The sequence below is a fragment of the Gopherus evgoodei genome, chromosome 11 (assembly GCF_007399415.2).
Source record: "Gopherus evgoodei ecotype Sinaloan lineage chromosome 11, rGopEvg1_v1.p, whole genome shotgun sequence".
In the NCBI taxonomy this organism is placed as follows: domain Eukaryota; kingdom Metazoa; phylum Chordata; order Testudines; family Testudinidae; genus Gopherus; species Gopherus evgoodei.
Window position 1 is genome coordinate 21,204,195 of NC_044332.1, and position 13,898 is coordinate 21,218,092.

The following is a 13,898-nucleotide window of genomic DNA, read 5'->3' on the forward strand; positions in this document are numbered from 1 at the left end:
ACAACTTCGGCTTGCACTTGTCTCGGTCTCCTGGGTCACATGGCTGCCTGAACACACCAGGTTATGCTGCCTTCCCCTCCAATCTTGGCTCACCTCGATATACAACCCGGGCAGAGACACCATAGACGTGATAGTCACAATTCCCCCGAGCATCCTAGGCTCTGTCGACTGGTGGTTGATGCAATCCCTGGTGTGTGCAGGGATGCCGTTCCATCCACCTCAGCCTTCTATGTCCCTGATGACAGACGCGTCATCTCTCAGCTGGGGTGCTCACCTCAGCCATCTTCACACTCAAGGCCTTTGGTCATCTCAAGAGCTAGTCTTGCACATCAATGTCCAAAAGCTGAGAGCAGTCCGCCTTGCGTGCCAGGCGTTTCAACAGCATTTGCAAGGCTGTTGTGTCTCAGTGTTCACAGACAACACAACGGCCACATATTACATAAACAAGCAGGGAGGGACACGGTCCTACCCCCTTTGTCAGGAAGCCATGCAGCTCTGGGACTTCTGTATAGCCCACTCGATAGACCTGGTAGCGTCTTTTTTTCTCCCAGGGGTTCGGAACACCTTGGCGGATCTACTCAGCAGATCCTTCCTGTCTCATGAGTGGTTGATTTGTCTGCACGTTATTCATTCTGTTTTCCGGAAGTGGGGCTTTCCCCGTATAGACCTCTTCACTTCCCACGAGAACAGGAAATGCCAGATGTTCTGCTCCTTCCAAAGTCTCTCCCCGGGCTTGATTTCGGACGCTTTCCTGATGCCGTGGATGAGCCAACTACTTTATGCCTTTCCACCGTTCCCGCTGGTCCTGATAAAACTCCGCAGGGACAGAGCTCGCTTGATCATGATCGCCCCTGCTTGGCCCAGGCAACACTGGTACACCATGTTACTCGACCTGTCGATAGCCAACCCAGTCACCCTGCCTCTTCATCCAGACTTCATAACTCAGGACCACGGCAGACTTCACCACCCAGACCTGCAGTCCCTTCACCTCACAGCATGGCTGCTACGTGGTTAAGCCAGTCTGAGTTACATTGCTCTGCCTCAGTACAACAAGTTCTCCTGGGTAGCAGGAAAACTTCCACTCGGTTAATGTATCTGGCCAAGTGGAAGCATTTCTCCTGCTGGTGCGAAACACATGTTACTCCCACAGAGGTCTCGATCCCCACCATCTTGGACTGCCTCTGGTCTCTCAAACAATAGGGCCTAGCAGTATCCTCATTGAGAGTGCACTTGGCGGCCATCTCTACCTTCCACCCAGGGGAAAGTGGCCGCTCTGTGTTCTCACACCCTATGGTTTCTAGGTTCCAGGGCTTGGAGCGCCTATACCCCCAAGTATGCCTTCCCGCCCCAACCTGGGACCTCAGCCTGGTTCTAACCAGACTTATGTCTGCCCCTTTCGAGCCGTTAGCAACTTGCTCACTACTATACCTGTCCTGGAAGACAGCTTTCCTCGTAGCCATTACATTGGCCAGACGAGTCTCTGAGCTTAGGGCTGTCACGGTGGACCCACCATCTACTGTGTTTCACAAGGACAAGGTGCAGTTGCAACCACACCCAGCTTTCCTCCCTAAAGTGATAACAGCCTTTCGTATCAACCGGGATATCTTCCTTCCGGTCTTCTTCCCGAAGCCACACTCATCATGACAGGAACAACAATTGCACTCCCTAGACATCTGTAGAGCACTCGCATTTTATATCGAGCGGACAAAACCCTTTCGTAAAACGCCCCAACTCTTCATCGCGGTGGCAGACCAAATGAAGGGCCTACCTGTCTCCTCCCAGAGGATCTCATCTTGGGTGACGGCGTGCATCCGTACTTGTTATAACTTGGCTCATGTTCCCTTGAGCCACCTCACTGCACATTCTACCAGGGCTCAGGCTTCATCTACTGCCTTCCTGGCTCATGTACCCATCCAGGAGATATGTCGCGCAGTTACCTGATCCTCGGTCCACACCTTTGCCTCACATTACGCTCTGGTTTAACAGTCCAGAGATGACATGGCATTTGGATCAGCAGTTCTACATTCTGCAACATCTCACTCTGACCCCACTGCCTAGGTAAGGCTTGGGAGTCACCTAATTGGAATCGATATGAGCAAGCACTCGCAGAAGAAAAGACGGTTGCTCACCTTTGTAACTGTTGTTCTTCGAGATGTGTTGCTCATATCCATTCCAAACCCACCCTCCTTCCCCTCTGTTGGAGTAGCTGGCAAGAAGGAACTGAAGGGCCATTGGGTCGGCAGGGGTATATATCCAGCGCCATGGCAGCGCCACTCCAGGGGGTGACCCAACCGACCCACCGAGTGTTGCTAGGGTAAAAATCTTCCGATGAACGTGCACGCGGTGCGCGCACACCTAATTGGAATGGAATGAGGAACATATCTCGAAGAACAACAATTACAAAGGTGAGTAACCGTCTTTTCTTCATTTCACAGTTTGGAGCCTGTTTTGTGAAATATTGCTGCTGTGAATGATCCATTCAGAGAAACGGGGAGAATCTCCTAGAGTGAAGGAGAAGATGGAGATGCTTGCAGTACATGGCCAGGAGACTGGTACAGCATATAACTCTTGTGTTCCTTTTTCAAAACAAGAAAGAAACGTGCAGATTTTCTTATCAAGTCAGCAGATATTTTAAAATATCACTGATAGTATATATGACAAATCCCGTTCTTGCTTGGAATTTAGTCTTATTTGTTTCTTTATGTAGTACCAGACAGGTGTGAGTCAAGCATTACAGGCACAATTGAGGTAAGGGCCTAATTTTTTTTATAAGTGAGTAGTGACATTGGGAAGCCTGCTTTTAAATGCCTTAAGAGTCTGATTTTTCAGAAAGTGCTGAGCACTTTCCCTCCAAATCAGGTACCTTTTTTAAAATTTCTCATATCGGGCATCTAAAATCACTAATGGTTCCCAATAATTTAGGTCAAAATCCCTACCTCAGAGCTGACACTCTAAGGCACTGATCTGGCAAACAAGCATCTGAATAATATAATTGAAGTCAGCTAATTTAATGCTAAGCACAGGCATAAGTCTCAAGGCCTAAAGTGATAGCAAAACCAAAACGAACGGTCAATACATGTAGAGAGTCTGTGGAAGGAAAGCAGTAAACAAAAGAGATGTAGTCTTTGTCTGGTGTAGTTATCTGCAGTGGTGCAAGCTGACTGTATTGTGACTAGGTTTTTTTTGGTTGGTTGGTTTTTTAAAATACACATTTTTTTGAGAGGGAGTGATCAGTTTGGTGGAAGAATTGAGGTTTCAGGAGACATTTGCATGAGAAGGAATTTGTTCGGTGCACTGGAGCAGGAACACATTTGCAAGCATAAAGGCAGCATGGGGAAAAAAGCACAAAAAGGGTGTAGTGTAGAGAGAGTGAGTGAGCATGGGGCCTGGTGCAAGGCTTGAGGCCTGAACCACATTCAGCAAAGCCAGGCTAAGCTGTGAACCAAAGTCAGGCCATGTATTAAAGCAGGTGCTTACCAGTTCACTGTCTAATACATGAACTTGGCAAGGGCACTGCTAGCATTGCTAAAACTCAGGCACTCCTAAGAAATACCAGGCACTGAGTATGTATGTGAACACCTTCCAAAAGATGAGCCCAGGTACATCCTGACCTAGCACAAGATAAGAGGGTTTGACAGAAGATATCAGGAGCAAGGTACAAGGGGAGATAACAAGCAGATGTCATGAAAGCCGTAAGGCAGTACGTAAGTTTTGTCTCATCAATAAATATTGGGGTGCCTCACCTTCACTCTTTGTGCAGCTGAGGGGACAGCGGAGACTCCCACAGCTGATTGACCCACTCCTTACCACTGGGCACTCATGTATTAGTGTACCTGTAACCACAGAGCCGGGGCGCTGGTACTGTGTCTTGAGGGCAATAAACCTGGCCAAGTGCCTTTGTCACCAAACTGATCCTGTGTTTTTTCTTACGTGTAACATCAAGGTCTGCTCAGTTAGCAGGCTGCACTCTCTTCCAATGCTGATAACACCAGAGCTCCAAGAATAAGAAGCGCTGAGCATCTGTAACTGCTTAGCAGCCTGGACAGTGTTACTGTGGCAACAACATTCCAGCCTTCAGTGCTTAACAACAAAGGGGACTGAGAGAAGGAAATTAAGAGAATCAGTTGGCCCTTGACTTGTTTTACTAGTGAGATGCTTGACTTAAGGCAAGACAGAGAAGCATAGTCGCCCTGTGAAAGCACAAAAAAGGAAGAGAGGAAATAATAGGAAGTGTTGAAAATCAGAGTGTATTGGGGAGTGAGGGAGCAGATCAGTTTTATTTTGCCTCTGTCAGAAAATCATCTTGGACCAGATTTATAAAGGTATTTAGGTACTTGAAGATTCAGATAGGTGCCTAGTGGGATTTACAAAGTGCCTCAGTGAATTGGGTGCATAGGTCCTATTCACTTTCAATGGGAGTTAGCTACCTATCCTCAGACTTCTGTAGGTTAATATTTTCAGTTTTCTCATAATTTCTGGGCATAGCATAGACTTTAGAAATGATCCAATACTGTTATAAAAATCTAGTTTCCTGTGGCATATAGGCCTGATTTTGAATAATGGTCATAAACTGATAAGGGCTAAAATTCTTATGCCTCCTTCGGTTTTCAAATAGGTCTAGATTTTCATTGTGTCTACACACTATTCCTGTTCTTTTTATGTAGGGGAAATGGTGCTGTTTCTGATGGGAATGGGGAAAGAGTCATTCCTAGGAGGCAATGTACAGGCTGGCTGCCAGTGGTACAGATTTATTAACTGAACTCTCAGGTCAGGCTGGAATGTGAATTATTATTATTATATATTCTATAGCCCTTGAGATGTGATGAGCACTTTCAAATGGTGAGAGAGAAACAATCTAAAAGAATCAGAGGGTAGCCGTGTTAGTCTGGATCTATAAAAGCAGCAAAGAATCCTGTGGCACCTTATAGACTAACAGACGTTTTGGAGCATGAGCTTTCGTGGGTGAATACCCACTTCCTCAGATGCATGTAATGGAAATATCCAGGGGCAGGTATATATATGTGTGCTAGCAAGCAAGCTAGAGTTAACGAGGTCAGTTCAATCAGGGAGGATGAGGCCCTGTTCTAGCAGTTGAGGTGTGAAAACCAAGAGAGGAGAAACTGGTTCTGTAATTGGCAAGCCATTCACAGAAATGGCTAAAACATGGGCAAGGCAAAGTTACTACAGTGCATGGATGGAATAAATGTCAACTTGGATTCAAACTTAAATAGGTGTGGGATGCCCATGGGGAATATGTTTCTCTGATCAGTGGACAATTGCTTGCCCTGCACAAATACAGCTGATAAGAAGGTATGCACCATAGAGCTGACAACAGGGAACATTTTCTTCTTAAGGAATTACCAGTTGGGTATCTGGGACACATTATAAGGGAATATAAATTCAAGTGAGTTACCTTCTCAGAGATCTGGGCCAATACGTGGCTTTTTTGATCAGCCGTTTGTGCTGAAATGCACTGCACTCTCTTGTTTCGTGGGCTCATGTTTATCTCATGTTTTGACTCTAGTGTTACAAGAATTGAGCCTGTTCTGTAAAAGGGATGTCAATGGAGTTGGAGTGTTATACGACCTGCTCAGATCTCCCTGGCTGCAAGCTCTCCTAAAGGTAAAGCCCTCTTTGTCTGCAAGACCAGTCTTCCTTGGAGAACAATATCTCCAACAGGCATCTGCCTCACTGCCATGCGGAGACTGTAGGTTAATTAATCCAGATGCTTCAGACGAAGGTGGAAAATCCCAGTGTACCTGGCTAATTGGGTAATCCCATGCAATCACAGGGAGAGTTAAGATTGGCTGCAGGTGGCGATCTGTACCTAGGTTGTAAAATGGGTGTGATATCTTGTTTTCTATGAATGAATGAAAGGTGTTATATGAGTGTGAAATATTATTTACTGTTGATTGCATTGCTGTGACGTATAATCAAGGGCTGTATGTTAGCATCAGACTGAACTGGGAATAGGGTGACCAGACATCCCGATAAAATCCCGATATTTAGTTCTTTGTCCTGCGTCCCCACTGAAGTATGGTTGGGACGCCATTTATCCCAATATTTTGCACTCTGGCCTTTTTTTTTTGCTTCGGCAGCCCACTTCTCTCTCCCCCGCCTCCCCCATGTGTCCCGATATTTTGTTCTTGTCATCTGGTCACCCTAACTGGGAAGGAAATTTTTCCTATTAGACAAAACAGTTCAAAAAATTAAGTTAAACATTTTAGCAGGAAAGGAATTTTTTAAAATCTCTGTAAACAGGTCCAAAGTTAATAAAAAAAAAAAAAACCCTTCTAGGTCAGTGGTCACCAACCGGTCAATCATGATTGACTGGTTGATCCTAGAGGATCTTCCGGTCAATCATGATTGACTGGTTGATCCTAGAGGATCTTCCGGTCAATCGCGCTCTCCAGCAGCACAGTATGGCTGCCACGAAGGCAGACTCCCTATCCTGGCCCTACGCTGCTCTCGGAAGCAGCCAGCGTGTCTCCACAGATGTGGGGGGGGGCAGGGATCTCCCTCTGTGTGCCGCTCCTGCCTGCAAGCACCACCCCCGCAGCTTCCATTGGCCAGGAGAGCTGGCAGGGAGGTGCTTCAACGAGGGGCAGAACACGGAGCCACGTTTCCATGCCCCTCCCCCAGGGTGTGTTGGCCTCTTCTGGGAGCAGTGTGGAGCTGGTGTAGGCAGGGAGCCTGCCTTAGCCTCGCTGCACCCACCACAATAAGTGCTGCACTGCTGAACATAAGTGCTGCCCAGTGGAAGGCTGCACCCCAGCCCTGAGCCCCCTCCCAGAGCCAGCATCCCAAACTCACTCCTGCACCCCATACCCCCTCCTGCACCCCAAGTCCCACTCTGAGCCCCTCCCAGAGCCAGCACCAAGCCCCCTCCTGCAGCCCAACTCCCAGCCCATAACCCCCTCCCAGAGCCAGCACCCCCACCCTCTCCTGCACCCCAAGCCCCAGCCCTGACCACCCTCCCTGACCCAGCACCCTGTACCCTCTCCTGCACCTCAACACTCTGCCCCAGCCTGCAACCCCTTGCTTCACCCAAACTCCCTCCCAGAGCCTGCATCCTGCACCCCCTCTGCACCCCAACACTCTGGCCCAAGCTCAGCCCAGAGCCTCCTCACGCTGTGAACCCCTCAGCCCCAGCCCACTGCCCACACCTCCTCCTGAACCCCAATCCCCTACCTCAGCCCGGTGAAAGTAAGTGAGGGTGGAGGAGAATGAGCTACGGAGAGGGGGAGGATGGAATGAGCAGGACAGGGCTTTGGGGAAGAGGCGAGGTAGATCCTGGGTTGCCCTTAGATTAAAAAAGTGATTTGGGGCATAAAAAGGTTGGAGACCACTGTACTAGGTGAATAAAACTTTCCTTGAAGTCAGTCTTTAAATTGGTGATTTAGTTTAGCTTTGCTATTTGAGTAAGGATTATAGTTAGGGGAAGAAAGGAAGCAGTGGAATCTCTGAGGATTGCCATACTGGATTAGAGCATTGGTCCAGTGGGCCCTTTATCTTGCCCTTGACAGTAACTTATTACAGATACTTCAGATTAAGGTGGAAAATCCCAGTGTACCTGGCTAATTGGGTAGTTCTATGTAATGTCAGATTTAAAATTGGCCTCAGCTGGCAATCTGTAGTTAGGTCCTGAATCAGAAGAATTGGTAGCCTTAATCATGAAGGCTAAGATTTTGTCATGGACATTTTTAGTAAAAGTCACAAACAGGTCATGGGCAAAAAAGAAAAAATCACGGAAGCTGTGACCTGTCCATGACTTTTACTGAAAATATATCTGACAAAAAGGGGATCTGTCAGTCCCCACACTGCCTGAAGCGGGGCAGCTGCGTAGGGGCTAGGAGCCGCCTGCAGCACGGGCGGCTCGGGGATTCCCCTGCTGACAACTGCGGGCTCAGGGAGCTGCCAGAGGGACCCTGCAACTCCCTACCCCTGCTGGTGGTGGAGGACCCTGCAGTTCCTGACCACAGCAGGCTGAAGTCTCAGAGGTTGCTGGCAGTCATGGATTCCGTGGCCTCCATGACTAAATCGTAGCCTTATTTATGATTTTTATTCTAGCTAGTCCTAGAAAATCTTTAGTGATGAGGCATTATTGTATGTGTGTGGTTTCCATATGAGTGGATCACACCATGGGTGTGAATCCATTGAGTAGTATTGCATTGTTCCCTTTTCCTTATCATTTCACCCAATAGGTTTATGAATGCCTCCATCAATCTATCAGAAAAAAACCAGTCCCAGTCACACCCCAAGCACGTGCACTGTCTCGTGAGGTGAGATTATATAAGAGACTATATTCCTTTTTTTTAACCAAACCCTAATTTGTTAACTCAATTGCACATAATATTACTCTGCATATCTGTGGTGCAGTCTGTCCAAGGATCTGAGTGTGCATCACAAGCATTAATGACTTTAGCCTTGCTCCCTTGTGAGACAAGTAGTTAATCATCTCCATTGTACAGACAGGGGATCAAAAACACATAGAAGGTGTGGAATTCCCAGAATCACATAGTCTGTGGCAGAGTGACTACGAGTCCTGTGCATTAACAGCTAGATCATCCCTCCTCTCCAATTCACAATCTGCCTTGTCATAAGAGCTGACCATAAAGGAGCTTGGCTCAAATCTATGAATTTTATAAGGTTTCTGATAGGATGATTTTAATAAGTTCAGGACAGAATTAGCTGGAAGCTTAATGGTTCGTGCTAGAAATTTATACTGGTGACGAAATCTAGTTGTGGGATTGGAGAAGGGAATTCACTTAGTCTATAGCATGGAGTTAAAGAAAAAGTCTGTTACATTACCAAATAAAGTTTACTACAGTATTTAAAATAGGAATTCCTGATGGATCCAGTTCCCACTCTCTCATCACCAGGTGGTGGAGTTGTTGCGTGGAGTCCCTCAATCTACAGAGATCAGAGAGCTGAGACGACTTCTGCGAAATCCAAACTTGAAGGCAAGTGCTGGCCATTGAAAGGGGAATCGAAACATCTCTCACTGAAATGACTTCAGTATGGGGGGAATGAACTTTGCAGCTGCCTGCAGAAGACAGCAAAGAAGGCAATAGAGATTTGGATTAGTTATGGCAAGGAGAAATTAGTGGACAATGGTAGCTGTGAATTTGCAAGTGTGGGATTCTTTCCCCCACCTTTAAAGTCTGTATCTCATCCCTTACCTCATGAAAGAATTAAATATCTACAGTATGCACAACAGACTGATGGTTACTGCTGTTTTTAATATCTATGCTTTTGAGAGATCTATTTAAAAAAATTCTTAGAGACATGGGGCAGGTTTTTTACATGAACAAACTTGTTTTGTCTTAAAAACTATTACAAAGCCTATGTGCTTGTGCTATATCCCCAAACAAGGACACAGCTCTCCTAAGATTAAATTCCAAGAAAACAGGAAAATGTCCAGTGATTGAATTTTTCAGTGGAAAGAGCAATGATGTCAGCCACTGCCGTGTGGGTCTATATTCATGTAAGAATTCAGTCTCCTGCTTCTGACTCCTGGACAGCCCCAGTCAAAGCTATTTCTTGGGATGACCTTCGCTTGCGTCTTTCTTCTTGTCACAGGCCTTACTATCAGCTCATGATACTGTGGCCCAGAAAGATTTTGAACCAGTCCTTCCCCCTCTACCAGATAACATCCCTGAAAATGAAGAAGCCATGAGGATTGTCTGCTTAGTGAAAAACAAGCAGCCCCTGGTAAGGAAGCTTTCTGATTTTTTTGATCGTTTGAACTTGTGCAATAGATTCAATAAAGTGTTTTGTATAAATGGGTTATTTATAAGCAATGCTATAGAAATTTTGTTAATTCTGTTCTCTTTTAAATTGACAAAGACTCATCTTGAACAAATAAAGTGCCTTCTTGGCAAATGGAGTGGGAAGGAGGGTAAAAACCAAACAAAATTTCTTGGAAGTTGTTTGCCCTTGTTGCCCTTTTATGTTGTACTATATTTGTGATAAATACAGGGATTAGTACTGGAAAATAACAACATTAGAGATGGAAAAGATGTATTACAGTAGGCCCTATGTACAATTTCATAGAATGCGAGAGTCGGAAACTGGGCTGTATAATGGCCATTTTGTTCATGTCCCTTAAGAGACTAGGTTTACACATCTTTTAATGTATTGTGCACTGTACTTACGGGTCCTGCAATACTGTGCAGCTTTAAGGAGAAAAGGAATCTTTTTCAGTAATCTCCAGTCATTAAGGAGATCAGATTTGCAGTTTGAAAGGAATCAAAAGATATTTATTCTTTTTATTTTGCCAGGGTGCCACCATTAAACGCCATGAGATAACAGGTGACATTGTGGTTGCCAGGGTGATCCATGGTGGGCTAGCAGACAGAAGTGGTAAGTATCATTTGAAACACACAGCAGGGAAAAAATAACCTTTTTTTCTGTAACTGTAAATTCTCTCCTATTAGAACTTCTAAGCACATACCTTGTACAGAACCATATAAATAGTAGTAATTGCCTCACGCTGAAGTACTTCTGACTTTTTTTTATTATTTCTTCATAATTCTCTCATTCCGGGGTAAATGTGTTGCATTCAAAAAAGATGAGACAGAAAGCCAACATCAAACACAATCTTACAGTGTTTACACTCAACATCAACACCTGGATAAATCTGGCATGAGTTAAACAGTAATACAAAATAGTACCACCTGGTATGAACATCAGCACACTCAATTTCATAGCAGAATGTGGATAACTTGCTCAGGCTCTAGTCTCTCCATCATAAAATAGTTCCCATTACTGTACCATGGCCTCTGTCTGGAGGATAAGTTTACCAAAGTTGTATACAGCAGCTGAATGAGATCCTGTTAGGATTAATTAAGATACACAAGATAACCTGTTTAACTGAGTTGAAGGGGAAGATGCAACTACCACTTGTGGTTTGCATGATAGATCATGTATTTCTTACTTATCTTTAGTAAACTTACTTCTGTAGAAACTAGAGATGAGCCTAAACACAAGATCATATTCCCCCTCCACCATTACTTCCTCTGGACCATGAAGGGTTTCAGATCTAGATCTGAACATTGTAACTCAGCCTATTACTATAATGGTCAGAACCAGAACTCTGAATCTGAACACGTCAGTTTTGGGGGAACTCTAGTTTGGATAAGAATACTTAACACTCCTCGAGTCCTTTTCATCATCACTAGATCTCAAAGTGCTTTACAAAAAAAGGGGAAGAATGAATACACCTATCCTACAAATAGAGAAACTGAGGCTCAGAGAAGTCTAGTCAATTGCTTGAGATTGCACAGTGAAGCCTATAACAGAGCTGTCTGCTCTATCCACAGCACGATACTACTTCAGATCTGACACTCCTGACTCAGGTCTGAATCTAGGATAGGGGCATTTCTTATTTCAGGACTGTTCTCCAGTTTTCTGTTGCATCTCTGAACTTTTTCAGAATCACATCTTCTCTATAATGAGTGTCTTCTTTCCTGTACCTTTTTATTCTAGGATTGTTGTATGCCGGAGACAAGCTGGTAGAGGTGAATGGAGTTCCAGTGGAAGGACTAGAGCCAGAGCAAGTTATCCATATTCTGGTATGAAATGCATTTTACTTTTTTTTCATTTCTCTGTAGTTCAAGTGTAATTCTATGTACTCATACGTGCACTTCCTTTAAAAAGAGCAGCCTAAATTCTCAATGTAAATTTCTAGAGGAAGGAAGACCTACACACCAGCAATAATTTTACATGTAATGTACTACTTTGTCTGTTTCTTCATTGTGGGTGAAATTCATCCTGTGCAGTGAGCCAGCACATGGCCTATGTGCTATTTTTAAGCCCTCCAAATAGAGCCTAAGTGGTACACACACCCTGTTGTGGACATATGTATAGGGGTGCATTCCACCCTTTGCCTTTTGAACTAGGGACAAAACCCAGCAGAACCTCACTCATTCTCTCTATCTAAAATCAATAATTCTGCCAACCTTTACCCCTGCCCCCCCCCCAGCAGTCTCACTCCATTTCTCTGAAAAGGTTTAGTTGCAAAATAAGGTGTCACTTTCTTAAGCCTTCATTCATTTTACAAAATGCATTAACTTCTATGTTATCAAGTAGTGTAATAAATAATTTAAACTAAAATCATCTTTGTTTAAAATTAGCAAACAAAGATCACTCCCTGATGCACTATCCCTGATGTTTGTTAGCTTGCTCATCAGGTCACAATATTTAGTATTCCCCATTGGCTCTCTAGTTGTTAGTGCCAATCAGTGAGGTTCCACTCTGGTTAGTGTCTGTTCTTTTATTTGTTTCTCTCTCATGATTTCTCTGTTTGCACCTATCTTCAGATGCATAACACATCATTAGAAATACAAACTTCACCATAACACAAAATCTACAAATCTTGAAAACATGCTTACACAGCCCAGCCCTATATAATTAATTTAAATTAGACTTCAGAACTAACATTTAATTGTGAATTGATACTGAAAATATATATGTTTTTAACAAGACATATTTAAGGGAATTAGACATCTTAGCAAGTTTCCAAAGTTTTCCACACAAGAACTAAATCAATCTTTCTTGTAAAGATCTTTGTTTTAACAATGATTCTGTACATGGCATTCTGCTGGAGCTAAGCAATTTCCATTCTTATAATAAGGATATTTATAATGGGCTTTTGGAGCCATCATTCGTCTTGCAGTGATGAAACTTAAAATGCTTTCAGTGTGTTACCAATAGCAAATATATTGTGACCTTTTTTTCTTCTGAAATCTTTTAGTCTCTGTCCCAGGGAACAATTATGTTCAAACTTATTCCAGTTTCTGATCGGCCAGTCAGCAACCAAACAACAGTAAGAGATTCATTTATTTTTTTCTTCCAGATTGTTATTGGTACTGCAGACAGTTAATCCAATAATGTTTAATGGGCACTCTGCACAGTGTGATACATGAGGGTAAGGTTGTTTAGAAGCATGTATTGCCAGCCCAGCTCACAGAAATCTCTAATAACATGTCTTGCCTAGACATATGTCTCCACTGAAATTAATAGTTTGCAGTAGGTAATGTAATTAAATGTAGCAAGCTGTGATAAAGTTAAAGGTAGTGAAGGCATCTCTGGAGCGATCCAGAGGGAGAAGGTCAAATTGTTCACAGTATAATAGGTGACTACATTTTTCTTGATCAGGAAAATACCGGTAGTTGGATTTCAGACCTGGTGCTCTTCCCATTGAAGTCAATGGCAAAACTTTTGTTGACTTCAGATGAAGTCAGATCAGGTCCTTAGTTTGTAAATATTCAGACTGTTACTCATCTGTTCTGGAGAAGCTCACCTTCACTCATGTCTGTATGTTCTGTATCAGCTCTATGTGCGAGCAATGGCAGATTACTGGCCTCTGCAGGACCCTGCCATACCCTGTGCTGATGCAGGCTTGCCCTTTAAAAAGGGTGAAATCCTTCAGATTGTTGACCAGAATGATGTGCTCTGGTGGCAGGCAAGGCAAGTCTCAGACCTGAGTGCGTGTGCTGGGCTGATACCATCAAACCATCTTCTGAAGAGGTAAGAAAATGTAGGGTTTCTGAACTCAAACCAGAGAATGAGCCAGTTACCTTGGGTTTCATGATCTGAACTTAGCAATTATAGAACAGATTGATTCAGTCAATAAAGACGCACTGATGCCTGCAGACAGTGTGAGCCTTCTGTATGTGTCTTCTCCTGTTTTAATAGTACTATGGACGTTTGTGTGAAAACAGGATTTTTTCCACCTTAAGCCTGATTGTAAGTAATTCAGGGCAGAGGCATTGTTTTTATATTAGTGTGTAAAGCCCTTAACAGTATCAGTCCTATATACATAAACTAAGATAAATAGCTTTAGACAAAGATTTGGTTTCTCAGAACTGTCCTTCATGATACAAAAAATGCAA

General features: G+C 44.0%; 1 protein-coding gene across 1 annotated transcript in view; it reads left to right on the plus strand.

Annotated features, from left to right (window-relative positions):
* MPP4 (membrane palmitoylated protein 4) overlaps positions 1–13,898 on the plus strand; it is a 41,306-nt gene that overhangs the window by 6,465 nt on the left and 20,943 nt on the right. Inside the window, exons 2-10 of the mRNA XM_030580393.1 lie at positions 2,436–2,552; positions 5,525–5,622; positions 8,205–8,282; positions 8,883–8,963; positions 9,583–9,714; positions 10,284–10,365; positions 11,491–11,576; positions 12,758–12,829; positions 13,337–13,533. Coding sequence (XP_030436253.1) covers positions 2,471–2,552; positions 5,525–5,622; positions 8,205–8,282; positions 8,883–8,963; positions 9,583–9,714; positions 10,284–10,365; positions 11,491–11,576; positions 12,758–12,829; positions 13,337–13,533 — 908 coding nt within the window. The 5' untranslated portion in view covers positions 2,436–2,470. The remainder of the gene's footprint in view (positions 1–2,435; positions 2,553–5,524; positions 5,623–8,204; positions 8,283–8,882; positions 8,964–9,582; positions 9,715–10,283; positions 10,366–11,490; positions 11,577–12,757; positions 12,830–13,336; positions 13,534–13,898) is intronic.